Source organism: Perognathus longimembris, chromosome 10 (assembly GCF_023159225.1).
Source record: "Perognathus longimembris pacificus isolate PPM17 chromosome 10, ASM2315922v1, whole genome shotgun sequence".
Taxonomy (NCBI): domain Eukaryota; kingdom Metazoa; phylum Chordata; class Mammalia; order Rodentia; family Heteromyidae; genus Perognathus; species Perognathus longimembris.
In genome coordinates this window covers 69549929-69565560 of record NC_063170.1, presented here as the reverse complement: position 1 = coordinate 69565560, position 15632 = coordinate 69549929, and the positions used below count along the sequence as shown (strand labels likewise).

Here is a 15632-nt window from a genome sequence, read left to right as displayed (position 1 = left end):
GGCCCCGGCCAGCTGCGGAGCATGTGCTTGAGCGGCGGCGGCTGCGCTGCTTCGTGGCAGCCTAGAAATACAGGACGGAGGCTCGCGAGCACGTGGGGGCCAAGATCTGGAAATGGCGAATAATCCTGAGACGGCACCGCTCGCCTGCCAGCCTGGCTCTCCGCCGGTGCCTCACTCGGACAGTGCAGCACGCTCGCGCGAGCCGCGTGCCAGTGCTCACGCCTGTAACCCTAGCTGCTCCTCAGGAGGCTGCAATCTGAGGCGTGCAGCGGGAGGCCGGCGAGGCACACACGTCTGTCTGTGAGACGCTTCTCTCCAATTAGCCAGAAAAGGCAACGTGGAGCTGTGGCTCAAATGATAGGAGGCCAGCCTTGAGAAAAAGAAAATAAAATCCAGGGACAGCACCCGGGCCTTGCGTTGGAGCCCTAGGACTGACAGGAATCATCACTTGTTGATTTGCACACCCATGCTCAGAGCAGTATCAGTCACCATGGCCAAGGGGCAGAACAACCCACATACCCACCAAATGATGAGAGACAAACAAAATGTGGCGTCTGTTACAATGGAATAACCAGGACGCACAACACAACACAACGTGGGTGAACCGTGAGGACGTCGCGCCGGGCGAAACGACTCACTCGCTCTTAGAAGGACAGACACGACGTGTCTCCACTTAGAGGAGGCATAGGCGAAGAAAGCAGAACAGTGGGTGGCACAGACTGAGGGGAGGCGCAGGAGGGAGGTCATGAGGTGTCCAGTTAAAGGTCTACAAGAAGAGAGCTCTGCTGGGCCCGGTGGCTTAGGTCGGCCATCCCACCTGCTCCCGAGGGTAAGCTGGGTTGGATCGCACCGAAGCGTCCCGCCCAGGCGAGTTCAACCGCCAGCTGGGCTCAGCGGCACACGCCCACCAGCAGTCACAATGGGAGTGTAAAACCGGAACATCGCAGTCCAGGCCAGCCTGGGCAGTGAGAAGCTGTATCTCAAAAACAACCAGAGCTCCAGGGGCTGGACGTGTAGCCTGAGCAGCAGAGAACCCACCTCGCACGGGGAAGGCCCGAGCTCAGATACGCACACACAGGAGGAGATCTGGGGACCTTCATTTCCGAAATTTGGTTGCAGAATAATGTGGATGTACTTCATATGATTGGACCTAAAATATGGGTAGGGTGGCATTGTGTGTGTTCAAAAGAAATGGTTTGCTGAATTCCTACTGTGTACCAGGCATGACGCCGGGCGCCAGTAACACAGGGGTTAGCAAAATCGGGGTAGCATCTGTCCTTCGGGGGCTTTCAGGAGCTTTACTGATCAATCCCCCATGTATAGGTGACATTCAACATAAAGGATGCCACAGTGGAGAAGCACAGAGTCCGGCCCGGCAGCGAGCGAGAGGGGCGGACTGGGGCAGCAGCAATGGGGAGAAGGCCCCATGGGAAGGGGGGGTGGGGCACACAGAGACGCTGGAGGAAGCCGGGCTGGGGACCCCAGCTGGAAGGTGTGGTGCAGATGAGCTGACATGCATTCATGGAAACACCCCGCCCAGGGCTGGCCAAGCTCGCAAGTGCGGATCGGCAGCGGCTACCCCTCCCCGCCTACCAAGCTCTCTTTGGAGAAAAACGTGTCTTCCTTGTATCTTTTCTAAGGCACTTTGGCTGCAATTGCGGTGCATGCCTGGAACCTCAACGTTTAAGAGGCTGAGGCAGGCGGATCTCAAGCTGTAGGCAAGTCTCAGTTATACAGAGAGATTCTGTCTCAAAACACAAACAAGGGCTGGGGATATGGCCTAGTGGCAAGAGTGCTTGCCTCATAGACATGAAGCCCTGGGTTCGATTCCCCAGCACCACATATATAGAAAATGGCCAGAAGTGGCGCTGTGGCTCAAGTGACAGAGTGTTAGCCATGAGTTTAAAAAAAAAAAAAAAAGCCAGGGACAGTGCTCAAGCCCTGAGTACAAGGCCCAGGACTGGCAAAAAAGATACATCAAAACACAAACAAAGGGCTGGGAATATGGCCTAGTGGGTAGAGTGTTTGCCTCAGATATATGAAGCCCTGGGTTTGATTCCTCAGCACCACATGTATAGAAAATGGCCAGGCTGGGAATATGGCCTAGCGGTAGAGTGCTTGCCTTGTATACATGAGGCCCTGGGTTCAATTCCCCAGCACCACATATACAGAAAACGGCCAGAAGTGGCGCTGTGGCTCAAGTGGCAGAGTGCTAGCCTTGAGCAAAAAGAAGCCAGGGACAGTGCTCAGGCCCTGAGTCCAAGGCCCACGACTGGCAAAAAAAAAAAAAAAAAAAAAGAAAAAGAAATACCATGCCAAAACCCCTGCAATCCAATGAAAATGGCCAGAAGTGGCGCTGTGGCTCAATGGCAGAAAAAAAGAAGCCAGGGACAGTACTCAGACCCAGAGTTCAAGCCCCAGGACTGGCAAAAAACAAAACAAAACAAAAAAAGAATAAATAATCATTTTTAAAAAAAACACAAACAAACAGGAAGTGAACTATTCCGAGAGGGTCACTTACGTGTACTTCAGGATGCCTTCCAGTTTTGATGTCCAGATAATAACACTTTTGTCAGCTGATCCAGAAGCAAAGCGTTTGCCTGTGTTAAGAAAATTATCACAATTATTATTATTTTTTGCCAGTCCTGGGGACTCAGGGCCTGAGCACTGTCCCTTTTAAGCCAGCATTTCCAGAGTATTTCTTAGAAAACTAGGTTTTTGTTGTTAGTGATGTTGCTGCTGTTTGCACATAGTTTTACTATGTGGCCAGGCCTGGCCTCGAACTTGTGACCCTCCGACCTCAGTAGGACCTCCTGCCTTGGGTTCCTGGGTAGAAGAAACAGAGGCATGGGACACTGTGTTCTAATGGAAGCTAGTAAGTGTCACCTTCTCTATGTGAGTGTGTGTGCGTGTGTGTGCGTGTGTGCGTGTGTGTGCGTGTGTGTGTGTATGTACAGGGGAAGGAACGGAACCCCGGGCTTTGCTCCCGCTGCCCTGCTGAGCCCCTGCCAGTCCAGCCCCTCTGTGACTGCTCGCAGTGCGGCTCTCAGGCAGCCGGGAGTCAGGAGGTTCGAGTTCCGAGCCTGCTGCGTCTGGCACTGAGTACACACAGATGTACTGGAGACGACTTGGTGCGTGCGTCGTGGTCCAGACTAAGGACTGAGCAGCCATTATCATACATCCTCCACACCTACTGACACTAGTAGATGTAGCAAACACTACCTCACCGCAGCACAAACACAATGCGGTAAGAAGAGGTTACCTGACAAATAATGGCATGATTTTACGAAGCACACGTGAGGCTTTGAGATACATGCACACTGACAAATGATTACATCCAGCTAACTAACCTATCATACCCCTCGCTTCAGACCTTCCCCGTTTTGTTGGGAGCGTATTTCCAACGGGCTCTTTCAGCAATTGCGAAATACACATTCCTCCTGCCTGTGGTCACCGTGCTGCCCGGGGGAACCGCGAGCCCCCTCCTCTCGTCTGACTGCTCATCATCTCCTGGGAGGCTCAAAGTATGAGCAGAGCTGAGCCAAGTACAGAGAAATGAGAAAGACACATCCCCATGGGTAAGACGGATATGCAAAGGCCCTGAGGCAGGAAGGGGGGGGCTGGGAGGCAGCCAGCAGGCACTGAGGGCAGGAGGAAGGACCTCTAGGGTCTTCAGGGCCACAGCGGAACCTTGCCCTTTACCCCAAAGCAATGGCCACGCTTTGAAGGAGAGAAAGGCTTGAAGCACAGAGACAGGCCAGAGGGGCATTTTTGTTCTACTTCACATGGCCATGGGGCGGGGGGGGGAATATTAGGACCACAAATGCCCCTCCGGTGCTGGTGGGTTACGGGGTGAGCACACACTTGCACAGTGGGGAGAACGCCTCGTATCTGGGGTGGTCAACCACGGCGCTATCTCCAGCAGACCTCACTGCCCCCACCACCAGCAGAGGGCGCTGCTGCCGGCCTCCCCGCCCAGTGGCAGCAGGTGACAGCAGCCAGCAGCTGCGGGCTGAGTGATGCCACCCGGTGTGTGTGCCCGGACACGGGCTGCCAACTACCTCCCTGCTCTTGTTTCCTCAGCTAAAAAAACGGAGATGCAATCCCAGCCCTCAGGAGGCCGAGGCCGAGGATCCAAGTTCAAGGCCAGCCTGGCTACAGTGTGTCTGAGGGAAGAAAGCAAATAGTTTTATAGCTGTGTATAGTATATCCGTTAGAGGCTATAAGTGGTGTACAGTCATGTTCGAAGCCAATTCCCATGCATGGCTGGTGCTCAATAAACATGCTTGAATAGATTGCAAAAAATGTATTTGCCTGACAGTTCATGGGAAGACTGAGTATACACACACACACACACACACACACACACACACACACACACACACACAGTGCTGAGAACACTGCCTGGTATAAAATTATGCTCAAAATTACTACTGTTGCTTCATATTGCTTTCCTTGAATAAAGAAATGATGTCTTAGGCACTTTTGTACCATGGTTGCTCATTAATTACTAATTAAACTTATGGGAGAAATCAGAAAGGAGCAGACAGAGTAATTAATTCAGTGCATTTCAATGTCTAGGTGTAAACGAGGCAAGACTAGTTCAGAGGGTGGAAGGCCATCTCACGCCTAAGATAAGCATCACTACAAGGCAGGATGATGTACTAGAAAGATCTAGGGCTCTGTGGTCACGGGCCCTGCAGCCCGCGCTCCGTCGCTGCGCCTCGCGTTGCGCCAGGACTTTCTCTTTTCTGGGGGAGGAGGAAAGGCTGCGCCAGAGGCTTGCCGGCTGATAGCCGAGAGGACGCGAGGCCCCGGTGCTGGGAGACGCCGGCTCACACCCACCTCCTCCAGTGCATAACGGTGCCACAGCGCAAAGAGCACACAGAAAAACACAACCGCCACGCTGACTGCGGAGCAAGAAAGTCCTACTGTCTCTACAGGTGGAGGTGCGGCTCGAGTGGTGGAGTGCCAGCCTTGAGCGAAAAAGACAAGCAAGAACGCAAAGGCCCCGAGTTCAAGCACGCGCACACACACAAACAGCCACAGCTAGCTAGGAGTGTGGCTCAGTGAGTGAGCTCCTGACTAGTAAGCATGAAACCCTGAATTCAAACCCAGTACCACAGGGGGGAAAAGTCACAAGATAAAGAAGAGCAAATTTCTCTTTTTTTTGGCCAGTCCTGGGACTTGGACTCAGGGCCTGAACACTGTCCCTGGCTTCTCCACAGCGCCATCTCTGGCCTTTTCTATCTATGTGGTGCTGGGGAATCGAACCCAGGGCTTCATGTATATGAGGCAAACACTCTTACCACTAGGCTATATTCCCAGCCCCAAGAAGAGCAAATTTCAAAAGAACAGAGGAGAAAGAAGTATGTGTGGGCGTGCGTGAACTTGCCGCACGCCCTAGCCGGGCACTCTTTCCCTCATCTCCTAAGGGAAGCGGGAAGTCAGTTGGCCCTGCGTCTGTCTGCACGCAGTCTGTGCATCTTTCTAGAGACGGTCCTCGGCTTTCCGCTGCTTCTCCAGGAGGCCTGCCTGCCTGCCAGACCGCGCCCGAGCGCTCCAAGTTTCCTTCCAATGCTGCCACTCTAGTCTGTGACTCTGGGCCTCGGCCACTGAATGCTGTCTCCAGCCTCCTAACTGCTAGACGCAGGAAACAGGTGCAGCGACCAGGCCCAGCTGAACGCACAGCTCTGTGCCGGGCGGCCGGGCCCAGGAGCTTCTTGGGCTGTGGGGTAGCACTTATTTTTAGCTCCTGGTCTCAATCCATCCTCTAACCACCACCTCCCTTCGTCCCAATCCAGCTGGTATACTAATCCTCACCGCAGCAACCCATCCCCCCAACTTGCTGGACCATCCCACCTCCCCCTGCCCGTCCCCACGACCCCAGCCCCTCTCCCTGCCCACCCCCTCGGCACGGTCCCGCCTTGCTCACGGCTCAGCCGGCATTCCTAGGCTGATGCATCTCATGGCCCCTTCGCACAGAGCCTGGGTTCCCTTGCCCTCTGGCCTTCCCCACTCTGGCGACATCCACTTCTTCCCAAAAGTCCCGGCCTGTGCAGCTCAGAGAAGCAGGAAAAGAGGACGCGAGCTCACGGCCACAGCTGAGTTCTGGGCCTTGCACTGTGAGCCCCTCCGCCTGAGGCCCGGCCCGGCCATGCAGGGCCCAGCTCCATCCATTCAGTGGCTTGGGTCAAAAGCTGGGAGTCACCGCGCCTCCTCTTTCTCCACACCTCAAGTCTAGCCTCTCGTGAGATCCCCCTGGCTCTACCCTCACTCCAGAATCCAGACCCCGTCCCCCTCCGAGGCCCCCACGCTCCTTGCTCCCCTGGGAGAAGCTCCTGGCTCGTCCTCCTGCCCCAGCCTCACCTCTCAAAGGCTGTTTCCAATACACACGTAAAACGTAAGCGCCATGGCCTCCCTCCTCTGCTTAGAGCCCATCCACAGTTCATCATCTAACGAGAGGCAAAGCTGGAGTCCTCACAGTGGCCAGCATGACCTGGCACCTGTCTCCCCTCATTTCCCTGCTCCCCGAGCCTGCAGCAGCGCCCCCCCCCCCAATCTTGCCGTTCCAGGCCCCATGGTCTGTACTCACCTGCCACCCCCACCCCCCCGAGGGCGTGCCTACACGCAAAGCGAGGTCAGGACAGACACGGACTCCACAGCCACCTCTTACCATCTTTTGCGTATTCCACACAGTATACGGTGTCTTTGTGGCCCCTGAGGGGCTGAAGCAAGGTGCCATCAGAGGCGTCATAAACCTGTCAAAAAGAGACCGAAGTGAGCTGGTGGCTGGTGGCTCACACCTGCAATTCTCCCTCCGTGGAAGGCTGGGGTTGAGAGGATCGCAGTTCCAGGCAAGCCTAAGCAGAAAGGCCGCAAGACTCCATCTCAAGGAAGAAGCTGGGCGCCACAACCAGAAACCTCAAGTGGCCAGGTCATGGTCTGGGGTGCGGCTGGACGAGAAGCAAGATCCTGTCCAGCTCAGCAAAGGCCTGGATGTGTAGTTCACAGACAGAGCATTGCCTAGCAAGCTCAAGACCCTGAGAGCAAGCCCGAGAAACACGAGGGGGGCGGGGGGCAGTATGAAGGGTTGGAGGGGAGGGGGAGAGAAACGTGTAGATTACCTAGGTGACAGCAAGTATTCAGATTCCTGTAGGATTGCTACCATTATTTTCATTTTTGTAAGAAAACAGTTGTCAAGGTCCTAAATTTGTATCCGAGAAAGACTAGTGCAAAACCAGAAGGACTAGACGGAACACTAGGCAAGAAGCGGAAGACCTCTGACATCAGGTCCGGACGCGCTGGCCTGCATATTCCCTCCAACCTCCACTCGTTCTGCCAATCAAGCCAGGCCCACCTCCACAAAGCCGGCACGCACAGAGGGCCAGCGCCACCCCAAAACCCCACATCATGGAGATGGTTTCTGTCTGCTGCTGAGACGGAGGAAGCCACAGACTCTGCTCGGTTTGCAAGTAGGAAGAAGTGTTACAAAACCCAGCTGTAATACGGATTTAGGATATTTTATGGTTCTGTAACATGGATAAATAAATGGAAATGTAGAAAACATACCATCTGAGGAGTCAGGGCAAAACTCCCACACAGTCAGAAGAAAATCTATGAGGAAAGCTGAAAGGATTGGACTATTTACCCTGGAGAGAGTAAGTCTGCGGAACAACTTAACCACGGTTTAACACTGCAGTTACCGTGCGGAAAACAGACATCAGTCAGTCTGCCTATCTAGAGACAACCATGAAGAGGAAGTGGACTTGACAGGGGCTGGGAGGAAGGAAGATCACACAGGTTTTTAGGTCGAACGGAATTCTCTCTAGAGGTTACTTTTCTCCACTGAGACAGGCTCCAGGGCGAGCTGATAACCTCTGCAAATACTAACGACAGCACGGCATGCATATGGAGCCAAGGTGGGCCAGGGCCTGAAAGTTTAGGTCAGGGTAGCTGGCTTCTCAAGGAGGCGCCCCCCTCAATCCTGCTGCTTAGATCTTTCAGTACTAAGTAGGAACTAACACCCACCTAGTTTCAAAGGCATTTTGATTCATTGTCTTCAACTACTTCATGGTGTCTCGAGCAAAAAGAGAAAGATGAATGACTCCAAAGGAGGCATTGTTCACAAGTTCCTAGCTGATAGACAGTTTGCTTACCTGTTTTAAATAACCCATTTCCTTCCCCATTAAAAAGTAATGAGTGGTTTTTCCTCCCTGGCCTTTTTTATCTCAAGAAAAAGGGTCAGATTTCAGAGTACTTACAAGAGGGAGGAGGGAACAAGAGCACTTAAAAAGGAAATTCAGACAAAATCCTACCAGTAATCTGCTTCCTGCAGCCACAATCAGTTGAGTTCCATCAGGCTTAAACGTGAGGTCATAGATACTAAACAGAAGACGAGACAAAAAGACAATTAGGAACCAAAATGATGAAGTCTGCTAATAGCCAGGAAAGCCAACTTTTGTTTCCACTATCAACACTGCGTGAATGAGGAGAAAAAGAACAGCAATGAATTGCATGTGTTTGCAAATTCCGTGCAACCACCACCCCTTGGCAGCTGTTCAGTCACCAAGGGCTTGGTCGGCTCTGCAGCCCGGTTTCCTCCCGGGCAAGCCAGACGCCAGGAATGCTTCAAAGGCGCAACCTCTAGGGCACTTAACTCTTTGTCTGATACCTAAGGGCTACACAGCCTGGGGGCAGGCGTGAGGGTAAGGAGAGCCACGCAGCGATGGGAGCAGTGCCTGCGTTGCCAGGCATTATTAACAGGTGCAAGGTGCGCAGAGCCGAGTCCCTTCCTGTCCTCCAGGAAGTTCCCACCAGAGGGGCGGTGCAAAGAGGACGCAGTCACCAAGAATTCTGTGCCTCCATTTCTTCGCACGTCAGTATCTCTGAGTTTGGGACGTATCTTGCACTTGGTGACATGCTGATTTCATTGACAGCAATTTGTTTCTGCTCTCATTGATACTTTATGATCAAGAACCTCTTCAATTGGGTGAAACACAGCGGAAAGGAGTGTTTGACAAATAATATGTGTATCTATGGGGTACAATGTGATGTTTTGATCTATGAATAGGATTATACGAAGCAAGTTAACATAACCATCTCCTCAACAACTTGATCATTTTGCGTCGTGAGAATGCTACCAGTCTATTCATTGAGCCGCGTTGGAAGTACGCTATATCAACTGTGGTCGCTGTGCAGTCCGAGGGAGACTTACCTTCCCCACCCCCACCTCTGACTCCACCACGGACAGAAGCTCCCTGGAACAAGCAGGTCATGAATGGAGGGCGCGGGCATCGTCAGCCCACTGTCGAGGATGAGGGAGCGAGAGGGGCGGGTTGCCCGCGGCCCCCAGCGCGCTGAGGGGGGCTGGGCATGGGCAGCTGCCCACTTTGCAGCCAGGCACACAGGACAAAAGCAACGGTGGGGCCCTGGTCCTCCAGCTTCCTTCCCCCCTGCTCCATGATCACAGACCTAGGCTTCCAGCACTTTCTTTCTCTGAGTCCAGGAATCTCAACACATTTCACACTCTGAGAAGCAGTGGAAGAGACAAGAATGGGGTGGGTTGGGGGAACTGAGGCCTCCTATCTGAATTTTCTCTTCATCCGCCTAACAAGGATAGATGGGCTCCCTCGCACCTTGTGGGGGGCACCTGCCAGCCTTCTGCAGAGCACCAATGCCCGTGCGCTGCTGAGATGGGGCAGGGGCTCCGAGGGGGGGCTGCGTCTCTCCCCAATAACCCTGGAGATGTGGCTTTCTGCCTCACACACCTGAGGCCGCTGCTTCTGCGGTGTTATTTCAGGTTGGGTTAGCGGGTCATGCGGGCCCTCTCATTGGGCTAAGCCAGAAGTGCCTTCCTCTCTGATGTCAGCGTTCACTTTCTCTGACCTTTTTGAAACTTTCCTCTCCAAAGTATCATTGTTAAACATATATCACATATAACACATAGTGCACATCTAACTCGCGCCCAACCGTAAGATAAACTGCACAGTTCGGGTTCGCTCTCAGCTGCACAGCCCCTCACATTTTCACCGCTTCCAGGCACTGTCTTTTTAATCGTGCCCTTGTACAACTCAAGGGAAATGGCCAGGTTTTACATTATACATCCGGGGACCTACAGTGCCTGGCACTGAACGCAACTGAACGCCAGACAAGATTTCACTTACACCATGGAATCGGGGAAACTGAGAATTGGGAAGGACTCTAGACTTTGTGTCGTCTGTCGCCCCCACCAGGACAAAAGCCCCGCTGTGTGGCCATGCGGCCTCTGAAGATGACAAACGGTCCAAACGTATGTCCCTGGATTCCACTGCAGAGAGAGGGAGGCTAAATCCCACCGACTGCCCTCTGCCAGCCCTCCACCCAGTCATTGCAGGAGTCTCTCTAAATCCTACTCAACCTACACACAGCCAACCCACTTGCAGTGTGTGCACGTGTGTGCGTGCGTGCGTGTGTGTGCGTGCGTGTGTGTGTGGCACGAAGGAGGGAACCAGGGCCTTGTTCACATGGGCAAGCCCTCTACCACTGAGCTTCATCCCCAATCGTTATTTTTTTGGAATCTCGGCTGATCTCAAGATCCTCCAACTCCTGTCTCCCAAACAGCTGGGATTACTGGCAGGTGTCACCACACCCAGCTATGTGGAATCTTGGGCAAAGTATATCACTTCATTCAATCTCGTGGGGTGGGGTGGGAGGGTGGCAGCCGGGCTGCAGGAAGGCCCTGCAAGGCCTCGTGGCTGGGAGGGATGGCAGCAGTGCCTCTGAGGAGAAAGCAAGACAGCACGTGGGAAAGATCTTCGTGGGAAAATGGAGTCCTTGGCTGAACTCTGGAGCATAAATCTCCATGTCAGCGGGCTGCAGGGAAGACAGCAGGAGGACCACCAAGCAGAGCCGCCCCTTGCAGGTTTATGAGAGGCAGGAGACAGATCAGAGCAGGGGCCCAGGAAGTCCTGCCTTGATGCCAAGGTCATTCCAGAAGCCGCAGGGCAGGGGCTGTGGAGGGCTGGCCAGTCACAGGGACATCAGGAGCTCTGAGCTCTGCCCTCTATTTCCCATCGCTCTCGCCTGTGTTTGTTCTGCTCTGGGCCATCAGCGGGCGACGGGGCTGTCATCTGCAGGTCTACAGAACTGCCACGCCTCCTATTCCAGACCCGTCCAAACCTGTAACAGGCCCCGCCCCGGATAACCAACCTCCATTCCCTCACTCGGGGATGGCGTCTACCCAGCAAACACCAACCCCCACCAGGGACCCCGCCGGGCGCAGCACCGTCAGAAAATAAAGATGACAGAGCCACTGCTTTTTTGTTTTTTAAGGTTTATAGACTTCTGGGATAAACAGGTTAAAAAATAACTCCTACATGTGACAGACTCGAATACCACAGACGGGACGAGTGAGCGAAATCCTGTACCAGGGCTTGAGAGCAGAGCAAATCAGCCTGCATTTGGCCAACTCATGTTTTGTCGGGCCCACGTGGCGTGTTACTAGGTCTTTTTCTTCCCTCTAAGTGCCAACATTTTAAAACTAGGACATTTCACATTAAGAACTCAGACTCCTAGATTTTGATAAAAACAGGAGGATCTGAGCACACCAGGCCAAATTGCTGTTGGCAGGAGCGGAGCACAGACGCCCCTCCGCACAGAGCAGAGCTCTGCGCCTTGCCGCCCGCCACTCCTCCCCCGACATAGAAAGACAAGTGCTCAACTGCCAGTTACCATCAGCCTATGCTATGAGGAGAACTGTGAAAATTCAGAATTTTGCTTTTTCCTCAATCTCTATCAAAAGTTACAATGAGCTGGGCACCTGTGGCCTGTCATCCTACTCAGGAGGCAGAGACCAAAGGACTGTGGCTCAAAGCCAGTCCAGGCAGGAGAGTTCTTGACACCTCATCTCCAATTAACCAGCAAAATACCAGACTGGAAGCTTGGTTCAAGTGATAAGAGCATCAGCTATAAGCAAGCAAACTGAGCAAAAGTGCAAGGCTTTGATTTCAAGCCCCAGTATCAACACACACACACACACACCAGCTACAATGAAAGCAATGCTACCCCATATGAAAACACACTAAAAGCAAAATGACTGGGGAAATGCCTCAAGTGGTACAGCACCTGCCTAGCAAGTATAAGGCCCTGAGTTCAATCTGCAGTACCACTGCTAAATTAAAAGAATATTTCTAGCGAAAACAGTAGTTCAAAATACAACTACAGCTGGATACCAGTGGCTCATGCCTGTAATCCTAACTACTTAGGAGGCTAAAAATGGAAGAAGGAAGTTCAAGGCCAACCCGAAAAGAAAACTCCATGAGACTCTGCCTTAACAGAGAGAAGTTGCATGCACCTATCATCCCAACAACTAAAGGAAACCTAAAGTAGGTGGGTCATAATCCCAGGACCTAGGCAGGAAGTAAGACCCTATCTTAAAAATAACCAAGGAGGGCTGGGAATATGGCCTAGTGGTAGAGTGCTTGTCTCATATACATGAAGCCCTGGGTTCGATTCCTCAGCACCACATATATAGAAAATGGACAGAAGTGGCGCTGTGGCTCAAGTGGCAGAGTGCTAGCCTTGAGCAAAAGGAAGCCAGGGACAGTGCTCAGGCCCTGAGTTCAAGTCCCAGGACTGGCCAAAAAATAATAAATAACCAAGGAAAAAGAGGACCGTGGTAGAGTGTTTGCTTAGCCAACAAAAATCCTCTAACTCAAATCCTAATACTGCTTTTTTAAAAAAGCAACTAAATGGTGGGCTGGGAATATGGCCTAGTGGCAAGAGTGCTTGCCTTATATACATGAAGCCCTGGGTTCAATTCCCCAGCACCACATATACAGAAAATGGCCAGAAGTGGCGCTGTGGTTCAAGTGGCAGAGTGCTAGCCTTGAGCAAAAAGAAGCCAGGGACAGTGCTCAGGCCCTGAGTCCAAGCCCCTGGACTGGCAAAAAAGCAACTAAATGGACTGGGAATATGGCCTAGCGGTAGAGTGTTTGCTTCGCATACCTGAAGCCCTGGGTTCAATTCCTCAGCACCACCTATATAGAAAAAGCCAGAAGTGGTGCCGTGGCTCAAGTGGTAGAGTGCTGGTCTTGAAAGGAAAAAAAAAAAAAGGAAGCCAGGGACAGTGCTCAGGCCCTGAGTTCAAGTCCAAGGACTGGAAAAAAAAAAGCAACTAAATGCCTCCCATTTCTGTTCCTTGCCTGATTCCTACAAGGCCAGTTACATTGGCCATCTTTATAATATGAAAGAAATTAATATAGGGGCTCTGGAGTGAGGAACTCTGAGCTTGAAAGATGGCTCCATTGGTCAGTTACTGTGACCTTGGCAAAGCAAAGTAAGCTCTCTTGTGCTTTAGTGTCCTCATCTGTAAAACAGGTAGTTCTAGCACCTACCTCAGGGGCTGCTGTGAGGAGGTAATGAGGCAGAGGACAGGAGTTCTTGGCCAGCATGTGGCACATAGTATGTATTAGCTCTTACTAGCACAGAGTACACGAGAGAGAGAGCAACCATCTCCAAAGGAAGTCATGAGGGATGTTTAAGATTTCAATGTGAGGGGCTGGGAATATGGCCTAGTGGCAAGAGTGCTTGCCTCATATACATGAAGCCCAGGGTTCGATTCCCCAGTACCACATATATGGAAAACGGCCAGAGGTGGCGCTGTGGCTCAGGTGGCAGAATGCTAGCCTTGAGCGGGAAGAAGCCAGGGACAGTGCTCAGGCCCTGAGTCCAAGGCCCAGGACTGGCAAAAAAAAAAATAAATAAAAAGATTCCAATGTGAAATCGGGAAAAGTATGCTGCACAGAGAAAGGCCTCAGAGTGGATGGCAATTACTCTGTCCCAGAGTCAACAAAGCTGTTCCGGGATGCTAAGAAGATCACCTAGGCTGGCCCTGCAGGCTCCATCACTAGGCTCCATCACTAGGCTCCATCATCTGGGTGACACTTCACCCAGGTACCCCAAGAGGTAAAGATTGGGAGCAGTACTACCTACGGCCAGCCCAGGCTAAGGCTGCGAGACCTCATGTTAGTCAATAGCTGGACACAAAGGCATGTGTCTGTCCATCCAGTGACACTGGATACACAAACAATATGAGGGGTGGGGTGTCCAAGGATGACGAACATGGACAGAGGACAGACTCCATTCTACAAATGAGTGACTGCAAGGACTGGAATGTTTCTCAAGTGATAAGAGCACCTGCCTAGCAAACTGGAGACTCTGAGTTCAAACTCCAGCACTGCCGAAATACACATGTATATGCATACACATCTATATAAATAATCATCCAGAAAGATATAAAAGGCAGGCTGAGGAGGACTATGGAATAAGTCAGTAGTTTCCAAGATGTACTGCTCCACGTTGAATCTTAGTGATAAAAATGGAATAGGAGCTGGTTGCCAGTGGCCCACGCCTGTGATCCTAGCTACTTAGGAGGCTGAGATCTGAGGATGGAAGTTCAAAGCTGGCTGAGGCAGGAAAGCCCATGAGACTCCTATCTCTGATTAACCAGCAAAAAAGCCAGAAGTGGATCTGAGGCTCAAGTGGTAGAGTGCCAGCCTTGAGCAAAAAATCTAGGGGTCAGCACCCAAAGGCTGTGTCCAAGCCCTAGGAATAGCATGCACACACACACACACACACACACACACACACGACAATGTAAGAAAATAGAATGGGGCAATAAGTAACACTGAATTATTAAAACATAAGTGCTTTCCATTCTCAAACTTTCCAGTTAGGAGACCGTCTTGACCTGATGCTCATCTTTAGGCTGCCCTTACCTGGCACTATCCAGCTTGGGTCACGGCTGGACTTGGGTTGGAAAGGTGGCCTAGCAACAGTATCCACCTGCAACCTTGTAGTTAACGTTTGTTTCTCCGTGCGTGATGTTTTGCTCACCTTGCACTTGCAGCAAACTACACTGACTTTTTTTTTCATCCGCCAAGTGACCTTACAGTCATCACGTTGCTATGTCAAGCTTAAATCATATTCAAGCGAAAACGGATGAAGCCGAAGTTGTAAGACTGAGAAACTCTGCCGGGGACGGGCAGGGGGGTGAGGATGGGAGAAGGGAAACTATGGTGATCATGCACAGCCCGCCTCCCCAACAGGGCACGACCGTCCCACCCGACCCTGTGCCCCCAATTCAAGCCTCTGCGGCGGCACCCCCCGATAGAGCCTCTCCCGGCAGCCTCCAGGCCCGGGTCCGGGGTCAGGCCCCAGGCCCCAGGCCCCAGGCCCCAGGCCCCAGGCCCCAGGCTCCAGGCCTGTTGCCCTGGTTGTCCCGGCAACCACGGCAGTCACGTAGGCCGACGCTCCCGCCATCCCGGGCTCGGCCTCCCTCTTGTCCCCGCCTGTCCCACTCCTCACCATTGATCGCTCTTGTCTTTCCACGTCACCACGGTCCTCATCGCAGCGTCCCTCACGCCTGGGGCGCCTCCTCCCGGCCTCGGCCACAGGCCCCACCGCGCCAGCCACTTCGGCTACTTGCGCTACCCCTGGCAACGCACATGCGCAGAAAGCTACGCGCGCGTGTAGCTCCGAGTGCGCATGTCTTAAAGAGAGGGCGCGCAAAGGGGCCGGGAGCGCTGGAGGAACAGGAGCCCAGAAGGCCGCGATTGGTCGAGGAGGGTGGGTGGGCGGTGCAACTTCGC

General features: G+C 52.7%; 1 protein-coding gene across 4 annotated transcripts in view; it reads right to left on the bottom strand.

Moving 5' to 3' along the window:
- Ift122 (intraflagellar transport 122) overlaps positions 1-15483 on the bottom strand; it is a 75423-nt gene extending 59940 nt beyond the window's left edge. For all 4 annotated transcript variants that reach the window (XM_048356303.1, XM_048356300.1, XM_048356302.1 and 1 more), the window contains exons 1-4: positions 15349-15483; positions 8319-8385; positions 6677-6761; positions 2522-2600 (exon numbers count right to left, since the gene is read on the bottom strand). In XM_048356303.1, the coding sequence (XP_048212260.1) occupies positions 2522-2600; positions 6677-6761; positions 8319-8385; positions 15349-15389 (272 nt within the window). In that variant the 5' untranslated portion in view covers positions 15390-15483. The remainder of the gene's footprint in view (positions 1-2521; positions 2601-6676; positions 6762-8318; positions 8386-15348) is intronic.
- Positions 15484-15632: the final 149 nt, after the last annotated feature.